This window comes from Lytechinus variegatus, chromosome 2, assembly GCF_018143015.1.
Source record: "Lytechinus variegatus isolate NC3 chromosome 2, Lvar_3.0, whole genome shotgun sequence".
Taxonomy (NCBI): domain Eukaryota; kingdom Metazoa; phylum Echinodermata; class Echinoidea; order Temnopleuroida; family Toxopneustidae; genus Lytechinus; species Lytechinus variegatus.
In genome coordinates this window covers 82,908,098-82,925,467 of record NC_054741.1, presented here as the reverse complement: position 1 = coordinate 82,925,467, position 17,370 = coordinate 82,908,098, and the positions used below count along the sequence as shown (strand labels likewise).

The 17,370-nt window shown below is 34.4% G+C and overlaps 1 protein-coding gene across 3 annotated transcripts in view; it reads left to right on the top strand.

The window, feature by feature from the left end:
- The window catches only part of LOC121409284 (myb-like protein X), a 49,444-nt gene that overhangs the window by 30,865 nt on the left and 1,209 nt on the right, over window positions 1-17,370 (top strand). For all 3 annotated transcript variants that reach the window (XM_041601187.1, XM_041601185.1, XM_041601186.1), the window contains exons 3-17: window positions 868-1,063; window positions 1,721-1,794; window positions 2,870-2,978; window positions 5,040-5,128; window positions 7,169-7,274; window positions 9,842-9,936; window positions 10,556-10,676; window positions 12,808-12,935; window positions 13,286-13,364; window positions 13,720-13,898; window positions 14,148-14,205; window positions 14,520-14,629; window positions 14,950-15,061; window positions 15,525-15,672; window positions 16,747-16,898. In XM_041601187.1, coding sequence (XP_041457121.1) covers window positions 868-1,063; window positions 1,721-1,794; window positions 2,870-2,978; window positions 5,040-5,128; window positions 7,169-7,274; window positions 9,842-9,936; window positions 10,556-10,676; window positions 12,808-12,935; window positions 13,286-13,364; window positions 13,720-13,898; window positions 14,148-14,205; window positions 14,520-14,629; window positions 14,950-15,061; window positions 15,525-15,672; window positions 16,747-16,898 — 1,756 coding nt within the window. The remainder of the gene's footprint in view (window positions 1-867; window positions 1,064-1,720; window positions 1,795-2,869; window positions 2,979-5,039; window positions 5,129-7,168; window positions 7,275-9,841; window positions 9,937-10,555; window positions 10,677-12,807; window positions 12,936-13,285; window positions 13,365-13,719; window positions 13,899-14,147; window positions 14,206-14,519; window positions 14,630-14,949; window positions 15,062-15,524; window positions 15,673-16,746; window positions 16,899-17,370) is intronic.

Sequence of the window (17,370 nt, the reverse complement as noted above, 5' to 3'; positions counted from 1 at the left end):
AATAATGTATGATTTAGGCCTGCATAAGTAGTTCTGTTTCGGAATAATTTTGATACCCGCTCAAATAATCAAATATTCATTCCCAAACATTGAAAAATAATCTTCCAACACAACATTCGTTATACTGGCCCCCAAATATGGAACAAAATTCCGGATTACATTAGGGTTAACCCTAACCCTAAATCATTATCGACAATCGGCAAAACAAATTGCTTCTGTCGTTTTATATATACATATTTTCCATCTTACGTCTCCTTTTGACTTTAAACATCATAACATGAACCATGGGCAATTATTGTTGCGGCATTTATATTTTGCCCCTAGGCCCCTACTGATATTTTGTTGAGCATTCTATTTTATTTAGTAACTCATTCCCGCCTGCCTGCTCACGTCTCCCTCTCTTGTTCCCTGTCCTTTTCTTCTTTTCTCTGCCCTTTCCTTTGTATTGTTTATTGTACTGTATTTTTTGTCTATAGGCGTATTCCGCCACAAGCCTCAGCTATTAACATGTACATATTTATATATATATTTTTTTATAACAAACTGATTTATGTATGAACTTATGTTTGCAAGAAAAAAAATGTGATGAAATGGAAGAAAATAAATGTTTAATATTTGAATTGAATATGAAATGAAAAAATAATACACAGGTTATTATTAGTTGAACTTCTTTGAAATCTTGTCCTGAAACCGAAGTATTAGTTAGAAATCGCATTAAAATAATTATTCATGTAAAAAATGCAAATTAAGAAATATCACTTTGTAACCAATAACAACGTTAAAACCTCTATCACGTGATAGTCCGACTATCTCATTTAGTCTAAACGTTTGACTGAAAAAGAAATATTCAATTGATTTTCTTTTCAGAAAACGACGTAGTCGAAGGCGCCAGCAGTTCAGCAAAAGCCGATCAGTCGAAGAAACAGAAGAAGAAAGAAAAAGAGAAAGAGAAAAAAGAGAAAAAGGAGAAAGCGAAACAGGAGAAGAAGGATAAAAAGGAGAAAGCAGATAAAGAAAAGAAAGAGAAGAAAGAGAAGAAGAAAAAGGATAAAAAAGAGAAGAAGTAAGTATTAATCTCTATTTATTGTGAATTTAATCTGATTTATCTTTGAGTATGTACCCACGCTCGCCACTACAGAACAAGAGTTTCTCAGTTTTCATGGTTTTAGATGTGTGTGGCGTGCGGAAACTGAAAATAATGCAAGTACTTATGCCATCTTTGGTATAAAGGAGTTGAATGAAACCTATTTCTTGAGAGTGTGGGAGATAAATAGATCATTTTTTTAAATCCTCTTTGACTCCCAGATGCCAGATTGACTGTCTACCTTTCGGATTTATCTCGCTTTGATATCCAAAAATAATAAAACCTCTCTTTCGTAACATCTATTACCCATTGTCGTGATAGCTTTTCAATCTGAACGACCCATATCCAAACAGGCCATTGTTATGTTTGTAAACACAGCGCCAATTCGAAACAATCGAAATCTGTCAATTGTATCAAAGAGTCAAACAGATAGTTCTTTTCCTTTTAATTGCTGACAATTCAACTTCCGAGTTCATTCCCTGATTAGCTGGCCTGGAGTTTGGAATCGCCACCTCAGCGTGCGAGTCTAGTCTCCCGAATTTCTCCTGAAAAGATGCTGATACAATAGCTACATCTCAATTAATTCATCCAACGTATAATATGTTCAAGCTGGTCTGATGTTCCATTGTCTTTCAGGAAATCGAAAAACAAAGCTGAATACAAAGAATTGTCTCCACCGCCAGAAATATCGGATCTAACGAATTCTGTTGGTAAGTAAACGTGTTTCATAATTCTCATTTTTGTGACGACATATTTTATCAACCCTGACCATGTGTGTTAAGATTCTACTTTTAAAACAAACATATTCATATTGTACACCTGTTGTTTTGTGTACTTAGCTGATGAATACTTTTAATCGTAATGATTTCTGCCAAATTCACTTTCTTTTTCATAAATTTCTTCTAACCCCCCCGATTCGGTTGCACATTGTTTAGTTGATTGTTAAGCAAGTTAAATGTTGATTAGTAAATTAGAAACATTGATAAGAAACGCAGTGGAAGTTTTATGTCAGCCAGAACACCTGTTAGCACCAGCTTTAATCTTTTAAGTTTTGTCACCACCTTCTAAGACTTCAAATCTTCTTAGCTCATCACTTAAAGCTTATCCCAAACCAGACGATCTTTATCTCCTTGCTTCATTTAGAACACCTCATTAACACGTCCGATGATAAAGCACAAATTTTAAGATCAATATTTTCGCGCCAATTTTAGGCTCATATCACCTAATTAAAGATGAAATGTACAAGTGTCATTGACGTAGCCTGGCTACATTCCATGTTCATCATTACCATTTATATTTAAATTCTTGATATTCTAATTTGGACACTGTCTATCATCATAAACACCTGTTATTTTGTAATTTTTATCATATTTACTGGAACTCAAAATCTATCTATTTCGTCAAAGAATTAAGCATGATGACTAATGCCATCAAATATTACCAACATTTTAGGAGTAAAGAGTCGTCATTCTCAGAAATTTACACTTTTTTTTGGGGGGGGGGGGTGGCCCTTACTTTCGGGGTATAACCTTTAAGATGCAAATAAAATCACGGTCAGATTCATGAATTACCCATTTCCACTTTTTATATTCCAGTAAGAAAACACCATTGTCGCATAAATTCCCTTTATTGAAGAACGACTGGAAAGTTAAAAATATATATTACCAGATGGCATTGGAAACTCCTTTCATTCATTGACCTACAATATATCCCTTATCTGAACATGAACTTTAAAATATGTTTCCAACCTGTTCATTTGGTTTTTCTATGACCTTTCTCGGGTAGACGTGACCAACTTCAACGGAGACACTCGAAACCTTCAAGACGCCGTCACAGTATCTGTTAAAATTGAAACAACTGATCCTGACAGCATGAGAGGCAAGGAAAACACGAGGTGAGTGACTGAACGACATTAAAACCTTCATCGTGTGACCGTGAACATTTAAACTTGTCATTTTTTTTTAAATCGCCGTTTGACAATATGAAAATTCATGCTGTGACTAGCATACTTAGTACTTGCAAAACGTCGACTTGATCATGCTGTATTTGATAATTTAGAAAATCAACTAATTGTTAAATCTTATCTAGTTAGATGTTGAAATTAATTACGGTATTATTCAACTCATTTATTTGATTTTAATGGGATTTTATACTAATTTGTTTTGAATTGGTACATGATAAAGTTTATTGATATTGAGTAAGATTTGTCTTGAAGTTCGTAATTTGATTATAGTGAAGTCCTATTGTAAATGACCATTTAAAACAATAATCAATTTGGTGCACAATGAATAAAATAAAAAAGGAAATTAAGAATCATCCTTCTTCTTGTGATATTGAATGTTGAATATCACAATAAGTTTTAAGGAATGTTGCTTTTTAATGCATTTCTAAATCAACATAGATATTAAGAAACTGATAATCGTCAAACTGTTGACAAACTATTTAATCAAAAATATTATCCTTACTACGAGCTTGCCAACTATCTGATCTCATCATCAGATTGATTGATGCACAATATGTGAATTCATATTGTGATTGACTTCAAAAGTATTATGTTTGGTGGGTTTTGATTCTAAAATGTGATAAACACTCTTTCTGTTCGAACGGTTCTTTGTCATATCTTAGTGAGTGATCAAAAGGTTTGTACGTCGTCAGTTTCGATTGCGGCGATCAACTCCACAGACCTCAAAACGTTCCATAAACTTTTGTTTGTAAGGGATAGAATGAAGAGTGATTAGGAGAATTCGTGAAATGAAGTATTTTGAGCATGTGACAACATACTTACGATCAATTGTAATTATTGGTATGCTTGTATTGTAACTGTGAAGGTGGTTATATGACGGAGCCGGGTTTTGTGCAGTAGATTAGACTGTACTAACAATGCTATAGTAAACAGGACCTGTATAAGGAGGAGAAAATTTAACCATCTTTTCCTACTATATTCTAAGCATTTTTGTGTTGTTTATTCTCAGAATTCCGACCGAACCAAAATTAATAAGTTGATGAAAATTGGATATGTCTTATTATCACCCATCTATAATTTTCCTTATGAATTTCATAACCCATCAATGGACCACCTCCTTGCCCTGATTAAAACCAATAAACAGCTTATTGTCAATGTGACAATGCAATTACTGAGTGTTGGTAGCCCCAAGTAGAGGACACTTAAGAGTGCGGAAGTAAACCCTCTGGTTTCGAGTGAAGTACTCATCAAACTTGTGAAGTGTTGATCACGATTTCCACTTTTCAAGTTGGAGACGGACTGAAAACTATTATATTGAGAAACACCTTTGGTCATAAGGAAAGATAATCTCGGCTAATGGTTGAATAATTCTTTCTCTCTCTACTTATCGGACCCTTTCGAATGGATTTGCTTTAGAATCAGAGAGATGAGGGCTTTGAAACCGATCTAACTCTCTTTAATCTTATTCCACAACTGATCTCAAAATTGAGATTATAAAGCACAACGCTCACTTTTATTAGCATTCGACAGTTTCAGAGACCTTTCTCTTCTGATTATCTGTTCATAACGAGAGTTTAGTGGGATAGGATAGTCGTGATCAAAGGAATGCCCAAGCTCCATGTTGCTAAATCTCTTTGAAATTTGATGTAATGACTTTAATTCTCCTTTTGTCTCATTGAAAAATGTGTTAAAACTGACACCGATTGGTGTTAATAGAGGACCACACCCTGAGGTGTTAAAATAACACCCTAGAGATTGCACATAACACCAAAAAGTGTAAATGTAACAACCATAGGTGTTGCAATAACACCTATAACACCTATAGGTGTAAAACTAACACCACCAATTTAACACCGGTGTAAAATAACTGGTGTGGTCCTCTATGTACACCGGTTAACACCACAGTTTTTGCTGTGTACATTTTAACAATATCCGTTATTCAGTATAAAGAACTTTGAGAAGAGTTATAATCCATTTTATTGTTATTTTCAGACCTATAACGGTATATGAGGGTCGACCACCTTCCCCTAAAGGACCGGGTGTAAGTGCTCTCAGAGAGAAATTTGGCGCCAAAGCTACAGGTAGGTTTGAGAATAAATTAGCTAAACATGTTTATAATCACAAATGGTAACTTCGTTATTATATTACCATGGCACCCTGCATGGTTTTGATTAATTGCCATAGTAATTTCCATAATCATCATCAAAGTGTTATCATGATCGAAAATTTGTTTATGAAACCTACCCCTGCCAACAAAACTTTCTTACCTTAAAAAAAAAACGGTTGAGTAAAAAAGATCCTAAATAAACCCTATATGTATTGGGCAAGGGATGTAAAAATAAAAGTTTCATTGGTGACCACTCATTTTCAAAATGAAAACAAAATCTTTTGGCTACATTTGTTCCCTCTTTTACTAGTAATTGAGTATTCTGTAGAGTGCAGTTACATTTTCACATCAAACACAATGTAAGACAGATTTCCTAATTTATTTGTTGTTGTTCACAATCCAGTATTGCGATACACGGGTTGTTTTGATCATTCATAATTACATGTTTATTTGTTTAATTTTTTTCTCACATATTTGTGGTTTGAAAACTTGGTAGCGCACCATTAGTTTCAAAGCACGTGTCTGAACACGCAATCAAGATCAGATTGAAATCATGTTCAGGATTGTGCTCGATTCTTTACAGATGATTGAAAAAATAAGTACCGGTAAATATTATTGATTTGCCTTCAATAGCCACAGTTTGAATATTGTAAATTAGAAATGGCTTAGTAACCATTGTTGATTTGTTTTATCAAAAAAATGTAAACAAAATGGAACACAAACAATACTTTGACAGCAACCCTTTAATTCAAATATGATGTGACCACCAATTCGTTGATCATAAGGTCCATTTATTTGGCGGCTTTTCTTATAAAAACATGATAAATGACTTTGTAAATAATGGTTTCTGTGATATTGGTCTTCGGACAACCGCATCAGATTTGACAAGGTCATTTTTATTTTTACGGTTTTTTTGCATCGTTTAACTTCAGTAAATAATAACACAGTATATGACGTTATGAAGGTGCATGCACTATTCAAAGAACAAATATTTAGGATCGTGAAGTCATGGATGAAATGCTTATCGAAAATAAAATCTTTATCATGGTTTTGTCGGTTCGGTTAATATTGATATCAATAATGGTGAAAAGTACGTATTTTGTTTTGTTCCCATGGTTTGAACACCATACATAATTTGAATGTCAAGGTATCAACCCATACCAAACGACACAAATGAGCGCCAAGTCGTGCTATAGTAATTGTTTCAATTCCATTCAGTGTATATTTAGTTCGCCTCTACTCTTTCTTGTCAGAAAGGAGATATGCTAAGAACATTCAATAATCCCATATGCTATATAAATCGCTTTGATAGCAGTGGTGATACACGCAACCTGTTACCAATCAAAATTAGCGTAGAAGTAATTATGTATTTTGATCCAGGTTTTGAATTCTTATCAATTATTGTATCATAAATGCAGCAAGGCCAAGAATAATTTCAAACTATTTTTTGTTTACAATGAATTTTGTTAAGAAGACCTTCAAACCAAAGCAAACATTGTTTTGGTTATAGGAAGGTGTTATTGTGTGTAGGCCTACAGGGCTGGGTTTGGCCAAGGAGTGGTCTATTGGTTTCGCAACGTTGCTTTTTATTTAGGTTGTGGTATAAATCACCATGACAACCAATTATGTGGTATTTTCATTCCAACAGCACTCCATCTGAAAGTACACGATGCAGATTAAGAAATGTTTCTAAAAACTTTGATTTTTTTATTTTAAATCAAGACAAGCAATTATTAAACTTTTTTATATATATTTTAGAGTGAGTGAGGTCCATTGCAGCAATTTATTTTCTTTTTTTCTTTTTTTTGCAGTTGATTTTGGAGATAAAAGTAAAGTACTTTGAAAGTATTCAATTTCACCGTTTGACCTTACACTGTTAACTTTGTGTTCATGGATAGATAATGCTTATGTAAGCACATATTAAAAAAACTTAATGATTAACCATTTCATTATATATGGATGAGACTATCATAAAGTACATTGAACTTGACCTGCTTCTATATGACCCCTAAAGGTACACCATGTCGGCCAATCTCATACCCAGCATCAAGGACTAACAAAGACTCACCTAACACTGAACTTCATCAACCAGTACACAGGAAATCATTCGGTTTTAACAGGTGAGAAAACACACGTACTTTCTTTCATATCATAATGTGTTTTTTGGTAATGACACTGTCGTGTATTAGCACAGTCAGCTGTTTTTTAATGTTGGGGTTGGAATTAGGGAACTTCTGCATGTTAGTCAAGACACAAGGGAGTATAAGAGCCGATCAATATGTTCGTTACTTTTTAAAGTGAAATGCAAATTTATCAGCAGTTAAATTCTATTTAAAATCTTTAATTCCAGTTTCTATTAATGTAATACCCAAACAATTGCTATACAGTGCGTATCAAAAAAAAGTTTACACTTAGAAAAAATCCTGTAAAATTATATATTTGTAATATCCTAATGATTTTTCCACATTTTAGCATTGGTACAGATCCAGTTAAGCAAATGACGATATAACTGTCGAAAAATATTTCCGCTTGAGTGAGCACCACTTTTGAAAAGTTGGTGAAAAATGATTTGCGCAGAACTTTGAAATAGTTATGCGAATAAAAGTAGACCTTAATCATGAAGAACACGTGGAATTTAGCTATTAAAAATTGATTTGAAGATATCTTTTACCTTTTTAAACTTGTTTCCTTGCCCAAAACACTTCGAAGAGTGCATTGCGCCCCACCCCACTCCCCACACACCGAGTCCATCGTGACGATATTTGCTTTACACTGAGCTGTGATTTACATGAAATGGCTTAGGCTTGATTTTCATATTGTTAATCATTGCCAAGCTTGGGAAAAGTGTGGAGAAACAAGTATTAAATGAAAAATGAAATGTAAAGCCACTTTAAATGATAAAAACTTAGTGAAAAGTGCTGGAGATGGCTGATATAAACTTTTGTTCAGATTCAGGTATGTCCTCAGATCCAGCTGGCACAAAAAGGGTAGAGGTTGTGCTTACTAAGTGTTAAAATTTCAAATTTGGGCGGCAAAATTGTTACAAAATGCTTGAATGTATCTATTTTATTTCAATTGGCTAAAAGTGCTAGGGAAATTTATGAGAAATGCTTCGCAGGATAAGTTTGATTTCGCCCTTTCCCCTTGACACAGCGTGAAAACAAGCATTTCTGCGCAAACAGATTTCTGCGAGCTTTACAAAAATGGACAGTGCTCACTCAAGTGTAACATTCTGTCAAAACTTTTACTTTCATTTGATAGATGAGACCCAAACCCATAATTATATGTGAAAAAATTACCCACATGTTGCATATTTCTAAATTCCCAGGGCGTTTTCAAAGTGTAAACTTTTTTTTGATACGCACTGTATACTATGACGTATTGACATATTTGCAGCAGATACGTTCTGAGTCTAGTTTGATTTGGACTGATGCACAGACCTAATAAATACAAACATAAGGGATATGAATGAAATGATGCATTTTGGAATAATGAAGCAACTGATTTTGATTAATATTAATTGTCTATTCTTTTAACAAGGGTTATAGTTCTAGTAATTTCCGGAATAAACCACTGGTATTGTTCATGTCGATTTCATTTGTATTAAAAACAAACAAAAATGAGATATATATCCTGGCAGTTGGCATTCAAATTGATTTGATCGCTCTAGTCATATAGACGGGGATCTGCATGGCTTAAGTTTTATAAACGACAGCGAATCATATCTTAGCGATGTACCTTTTTTTAATGAATCAATTCACATACTTGGACTGATGACAAATGATGAGTGAATGGATGGATTGTTTTTAACAGATGGTTATATTAGACTGATTATGACATTAGTGTAGGAATTACATCGTAGTAATTTGATTTCACAGTGGTATATGTTAGGTCCATTGATTCATTCACTGAACCATTCATCACCCTACGATGTATTTTGTGACAATTTGACATACTGATTGAAGTAAGTAAAAAAAAAAATCTGTTGAAGATTAGGACAGTATCTTCCTTGATATTCCTTGATACTTGTAATCATTGTCAGACTTTTGAAGCTTTTTTTTATGAAGAGATAAAGTACCAGTAGTTATAAATAAGAATATTATTTTTAAAAAGGCGCAAAAAATGTTTTGATTCCTTTTGAAACATCGTCCCATGTGCGTAAGGTACCCCTAAACAGCTGCCTCTCTTTGTTTGTTTGTTTCATTTTATTTGACTCCCATTGTGTTTTGCGGCACAATCCTTCTCATAGCATTCTTTATCAAATCCAACAATAATGGAAATGAACTGTTATTAACAGTGTTTAATCCGTGACATTAATTGATAATGAATGGAAAATGTAGAAGTCAAACAAATAAAAATAAATGCTATGAATTGAAATGTTCCCCTTATATTTTGTATTTTATAGCACTTATAACAATCAAACACAATGGTACCTCTGCATTGTGTAAAACGATTACTAAACAATTATGAATTCTTTTATGTCCCAGTTATGCGCTGGTTGGCCTCTTTTATTAGGCTAGGGCCTAGGCCTATATACTTCTGAGCTTCCTATCCGTCAGCCAGTGTTAGAACAAGGGCACGGATAGACTTCCACCTAAATACAAACAGCAACCAATTTAAAATGGTTTTATTTTGTTGCCTGTTGTCGTTTAATTGTTATTTTTTTCCATTCTTTACCATCATGAAGGCTGGAGGAAACCCCACAGAAACAAATGGGCAAGAACGGAATTGCGGACGGAAACGTAAGCGCTCTGAAACAAAAATTTGGAGGAACAAATGCAGGTGAGTCCCTGCATTGATATAAAATATGTCAATATCATCACGGGCAGGAATGGAGGGGGGGGGGGGGTGGTGCTTAGTTTTTAATTAATGAAACTATTTTGCTCGTCGAAATTTCCACAGATACTGTCGCTGGTTTCTGTTTTAATTGAATCCTTGATCCGCCTATTAATATCGTTTAACTATCATAATACCAGGCCCTTTCCTTTCGCTTTACGTGCAGGTCTAGGCCTTTTTAAGACCCTGTACTCATTATCATTGACCTGCAGATATGCTAATTGTTTTGTAGAGTTTAATACTCTCTCCTTATCTATTTGGTTTCCAAAAATACCGGTTCACCCCATTCATCGTCTTGATAAGAATCTTGTATGTAATTCATTGCAACATGGGCAAGTGTTTGGAAACATTGATTTCCCCATTCATGACCAGCATTTCTAGCTAGTAGAATTCCAAATGAATCTGATTATGAAAACGACATTCTTGAGTTTTATCGAAATAATGTCATCGATACGGGTTTTCTTTTCTGAGAAAATTATGTGAATAATTTTGTGATCAGTATAACCAGCCAGTTTTGAAATCGTTATGGTATTGAGTAACAATGTTATGTTTTGTTTATTATTAGGTACCCCGCCGTCACCGACAACAAAACAAACCACACCGTTTTCAACACCAACAACAAAGACTGTGGCAACACCTAGCAAGTTTGGTGGTGTGGCAAACAAGTGGCAGCCAAAGCAGACCAGGTAGGTTGAAATTTAATTCCTTTTGAAAACTGAATTTATGCCATAATGGGAGAATATAGAGAAAAAAGGTCTTTAATTTTGAAAACATTATTTTTATCCTAACAAGTAAAATGGAAAATTTATTTAACACTGATACTTTTGTAAAATGTATTATGTAAGACCTCTCCTGAAAGACAACGGCTCATGAGAAGCCTTAATATTCATTTTTTTTTCAAATGATGTAGCTAAGTCTGGGAAAATGACTAATATACTTGTTATTAACATTCCACATCAACCACGTGATCAAGATCCGCTATCTTCATCACCATGACAACGATAAGCATACAATTCCTGCCAAGGTGCAGACTAATGAAGAAAAATGTTAAATTGGGATTCCCTCGAAAGACAAGAAGTCTTAATTTAGCCGAGTACCTTGGTGAAATGACACGCGGTTAAACTCGAACGTGAGCATTTCAAGTTCTCACCCACGGAAAAGAAAGAATAGAGATATACAAGAAAGAAGAATAAGCTCTTCTTAAAATCATGTGATTTGTGTAGTTTTTGGTCCTACGCTTTTCAGACAATAGGCACTTCGAACTTTATGTGAAGGTTTATATTGCAAAAGAAATATTTGTAAAATATGAGGGGAGAAAAGCTGCCACCTCTATATTCGGCTACAAGTTGGTTATGAATCATTCCGTAACACACCAGTTACCTTGCGACTGTTTGATGAGGGCGAGTACTATAACACGTCAAACGTCGTTTGGAATTAGTATACGACATGTTGAATGGATGCAAGGCGGGAAAAGAACCGATTAAGAAAATTCACCTGGGAGTAACCTTATGGGCTGACATCGATGAAACTATAAATATTTTACTTTAAGAGAAATATGTAGAATTGATGACTCAGAAAGTAAAGTATCCTATATTGAGGTTTATATATAAGGTGACCCGAACGGAACCTGTTCTAATTTTGTGGACAAAATTATGGACAGATATTATTTTGTATAATTCTCCTTTTGATTATTTGTCACTGTTTAAATCAAAGTAGGTCAGGATCATGGGAATAATTCAAAAGCACTATTTATTTTGTATACTGTTAGTCTTAGAATTATGGTCCAAGAGCGGGTTATTGAGGTCCCGTTGTCAAATCACTAGGAAATTCATAGACGATGACGAGGCTACAAAATCGTGAATAATTTATGTCGGTTTTATCTACCACGCTTTGGTCCTGTTACGATCTTAAGGCCTTCTGTTGTTCGTAGTCAATTTGACTTTGAATGTCTCGAAAATCAAATGCGTTTCTGCTCCGTATTCAAACAAGAACAATTTTCCCGCTCTCTACCCGTAGGGAGTTGGGTTCGAAAGTGTATACCATCCTGACTAGGAACGTAGTCAGGATGTCTTCATAACTTTGTGGTTCCGCTTTGAACTTTCACTTACTCCTCTGATAGGTACGCCTAATCCTCTAAATGGGTGCGGGAGCCCTCCATATACGGGCTGCATTATACGTCATCACCAATTTAAAGACATCCGATAATGTTTTCATCGCTTGTCAATCTCACAATCAAGGGCGGGTATCCTGGTAGGCTTCTCCCGATCTTAATTATGTTAGGTGTTGTTATGTTTTTTGCTTTTTTTATGGGGTAGTAACGATTTATAAAACCACGAGGAAATCTATATTTTGTCATGCCTGGATGATCAAAACCATGCGCTTGAATTAGTCATCTATTAACACGTGGATTTCATTGATTCACGGAGCTACCATGTATACCACAAAACCAAAGAGAAGTACTGTTAGAAATATGACATCACCTTGAAATAAGATTCATGCTACCATTATGTGGTTATCATGAAAATGTCTATTCGAACTGATTACTGATAATGTCAAAACATTTCTCAGAATGATCTTAATAGTGGATAACAGAATGCGGCGGGACATGACATTAGTTTCAGTTACGATCAATTACTCTACAGCCACTTTCGTAACTGATTGCAATGTGTTCAAAATACTTCTTTTTTCTCCTTTTTAGAATAAGAAGTAGAACTTCACGTTAGTTAAGAATGTACATTTATGTATCAAAAATTAGATTACCAATCATTTAATCCAGCCCGCATCTAAATGTCTAGATATCATTATCTTGAATTTCAGTACACCCAGTGATACGAAAATGACGTCGGGCAACCAAGTCGATCAAGCAATTACACCGACAACGGCATCCACCACTGCAACTACCAGCATCAGTGCTCTCAGAAATAGATTCAATAGTAGCTCCGAAGGTAAGCTTCCATTAACATCTACATAATACCCCCGCCACCATCTTTAAAATGTACAAATTTTATCTTCAAATATCGTGGATCGGATGGTTTAATTGAGCTCACCACCATAATATGTTAATGTACACAATAACCTCCTGTCCTAGAACATACTGCAACATGGAATGTTAACTAACAGAATCTTCAGTTTCATCAGTGATGTAATTCATGAGAAGTTGATTATTAAGGCCCTTGGGAATATTCCTGCCTAGTTAATAGGAAAATTTTCAGTAACTTGCATAAAATATGGTGCATTGATGTAGGGGGTAACTCTAGCTGATTAACCAATGTTTTATTAATTAACTTGATGATAGGTGAAACTACAGTCACATCGATTGGTCAGACGGTTATCACACAAGATAAGAAGAGGAAGAAGGCTGGTGATGACAAGAGGTAAGATATGACGTCACAGTCAGAAAAACAATGCGAAGATAGAGAGGTAGACAGACAGATAAACAAATGGAACGATGTATAGGGAGAGAGAAGGAGAGAGAGGGATTGAAAACAAGGAGGAAAAAGCATAAAGCAAGATGAAGAACAAGTTAACGAAAAACAAAGAAAGAAAACAGTCAAAGAGCTAAACAAAGGTAAAAACCAGAACCGTATTGTGTGTAAATGAACATCAATTATTATCATAAGATATATCCCCAAAACTCTACCTGATTAATTTCAAATTATTACATTATACAATGCTTCGGACACTAGGGATTTAGTATGGCAATAATGCCAATATTATCTTTTTTGCCAGAGCTGAAGATCAAATTGAAAAAGAAAACGAGAAGAATAAATCCCCTCGTAAACATTGGCGGGACTGGTCACCAAAGAAAGAAGCTAAGACACCTAGCAGAGAAGCATCACCAACCAAAGACACATCACCAAGGAAACGAAAGAGCATGGTTCTAAATAGATTGAACAATATTACGAGAAGTAAGTCAAACAAGATTGCTAGCTTTCCCCCGGATAGACCAAAATAACTTCCATTTGAATAAAACCAAAGGAGCTCATGCAGGCACTCAAATACAATCTCCTTTGTCTACCTCTTATAGATTATTATTGGAATAAACATACATATTTCATTTAGAATTAACATACCTATTTCATATGAAAAAGTGTTTTTATTTCCGAAACAGTACAACCTATTATTATCAAAACTCGATGTTCTTTTTTTTATTACAGCCAAGTCAAAACATGAGAGTAAAGATGAGGTCGAGGAGTCTCCACTTATTAGTACATCGTAAGTATTCCTATTCCTTCTTTATTTTATAAGCATCCATGGTATCAGGTGGAGGGGGGGGTAACATTCAAATAATAATTGCTAAAACTTGTCCTGTTTTATTATTATACACGCAAAGTATTTCACTTGATACTATTCTAAGTAACTTACCGAAGCCATGCAATTTGATTTCCATAATATTTTGCATTCGATACTATCATTTAGAATTGTTCAGCTTTTGTTTCAACAAGGTCATGGGTTGGGTGTGATGCCTAAATGTTTCACTCTCTTAAATATGTTCATCACTATTGTATTTGCATATTTTTTTATATCAGGGTTGTTGATAATCGAGATGCTGAAGCTGAGAAAGAAAGAGCTAGACAGTTGATTGCTGATCGGACCAGTGCTCTTATACATGGTATCAACTCAACACCAAAGACAACGAGTAAGCTATCTTTCGAAAATAATTGTATGAAGTTAATTCTTTCAAAAAAAAATGAGGGATTGTTTTCAGTCTGGGAGACAAAAATATGCCTGAATGTAAATCAAGTTTAGTAGATGGTTTATAACAAATATACTATATATTATACTTATTCAATTAGGGCTTTTAAAATATACTTTAAGCAATTTCGAATCCATTTTATTCTGGGATTATCAAAACAGATCATTAATGAAAATTATTGTTTTTTCTTTCAAAATATTATTTATCATTGATGCACTATTAATTAAGCATCTCTTTGTATTGATCTTCAATTTTTTAAACAGCGCCATCTAGGGTTCAATTTGAGGAATCTGTACCCAAGAGAACGAGAAGAGATGAAAAACCAAAAGAGCGACCCAAGACAGAATATAACTTCCAAAGTGTATCGTCACCAAGGTACATAATATCATGATGAACATAGTGATGGTTATGATGGTGGTTAAGACAATTCAATTTCATTCACATCACTTTAAAAAAATACATCAAAAATGTTTGAAAGATCATACATGATACATTTTACAAAACATGAGAAAAAAATAATAAAGAAGTGTGGAGTGTCAAGATGGTGATGATGATGATGATGGTGATGATGGTGATGATGATGATGATGGTGATGATGATGGTGATGATGATGATGATGATGGTGATGATGATGGTGATGATGATGGTGATGGTGATGATGATGGTGATGATGGTGATGATGATGGTGATGGTGATGATGATGGTGATGATAGGTTCTGCTTCTTTGTCTGTTTTTTTGTAGACACAAACATGCTATTAATAAATTGTTTGGTGAGAGTTTACTTGTCTTTGATTCAAACTAAGATTTTTTTTGGTATAATTTTTCTTAATTCTGAAGACCAAAATCAATTGGTGACACGAAAGAGCTCTTCTCATCACCTGGTAATGTGAATAGTATGACACCAGGAACAAACATCATCAAGAATCCAACAACAAAGACACAGAAACTACTTCAATGGTGTCAGATACATACTCAAGGATATGATGTAAGTATATTCTCTTTGTCTATTTCATCTATTTTGTTGATTTTATACAATGTCATTATCTGAAAATGTTATTCCTTCATCTGTAAAATAGTGATGAGGATTTATTTCAGTATTGGCTGTTATTCACTTCATCAACTATCTCTGAATCGCAAACACAAGATTGTCGCATTTTTAAATGTCACTATACTTTCATGGGCAGTGTCACCATCATCATCACCATCATCATCATCATCATCATCATCATCATCATCATCTATATCATCATCATCATCATCATGATCATCATGATCATCACCATGATCATCATCATCATCACCATGATCATCATGATGATCATCATCTATATCATCATCATGATCATCATGATCATCACCATCATGATCATCATCATCATCATCATCATCATCATCATCTATATCATCATCATGATCATCATGATCATCACCATCATCATCATCATCATCATCATCATCATCATCATCATCATCATCATCATCATCATCATCATCTATATCATCATCATGATCATCATGATCATCACCATGATCATCATCATCATCACCATGATCATCATCATCATGATCATCATCATCATCATCTATATCATCATCATGATCATCATGATCATCACCATCATCATCATCATCATCACCATCTTCTTCATCATCATCATCATCATCATCATCATCATCATCATCACCATCATCGTCATCATCATCTTTATCATCATGATCAACATCATCACAATCATCATCATCATCTTCATCATCATCATCATCATCATCATCATCATCATCATCATCATCATCATCACTACCATCACCATCATCGTCATCATCATCTTTATCATCATGATCAACATCATCACAATCATCATCATCATCACCATCATCATCACCATCATCATCACCACAATCATCATCACCCTTTCTCATCACCACCACCACCACCTCGATAATTGTTATTAATTAGAATAATTTGTTGTGGAATTGTTGTAAAATAAACCTGTAACCCCCCCAAAAGTTAATCAAATGCTAAATACACTAAAAAATCAATAATTTTCTTCCTTTGTAGGGTGTTTGTGTGTCAAACTTCTCTTCATCATGGGCTGATGGTCTGGCTTTCTGTGCTATAGTTCACAAGTTCTTCCCAACTGCTTTCAATTTCAACTCACTTAGTGGCAGTAATAGGAGACACAACTTTGATCTCGCTTTTTCATCAGCCGAGTAAGCAAATAAAATGTTTTAAATGTCTACTTAAAGAAAAATAACTTTATATATAGGCCTAGATATCACGTAAACAACAACAATTGCTTTGGATTTCCCTAAGCGAAATTGTCATTATTATTATTCCTGTTTAAATGCTCACCTGATTTTATTGTTGCAAAGATGAGCAAAGATCTAAAGTTTGAAACATGTTGTCCATTACTTAAATAACGAGATAATGCGAAATAAAGATGGTATATGGATTCACACGGTATTAATTGTAATCACTATATCATGAGTGATCAAGAAATGGGTTTGAAATTACATGAATTATAAAATGTAAACAATTTTTTTTTATCATAAGTCGATTTGTGATTGTAGTACAGACTACCCTGTTATTGGTGCAAAAAGAGTCAGAGTTTTAAAACTGTCCATTGTTTTCCAATATCCCTACTATGTCATCGTTTTCCTCCCACAAGTAGGTATTCATGGC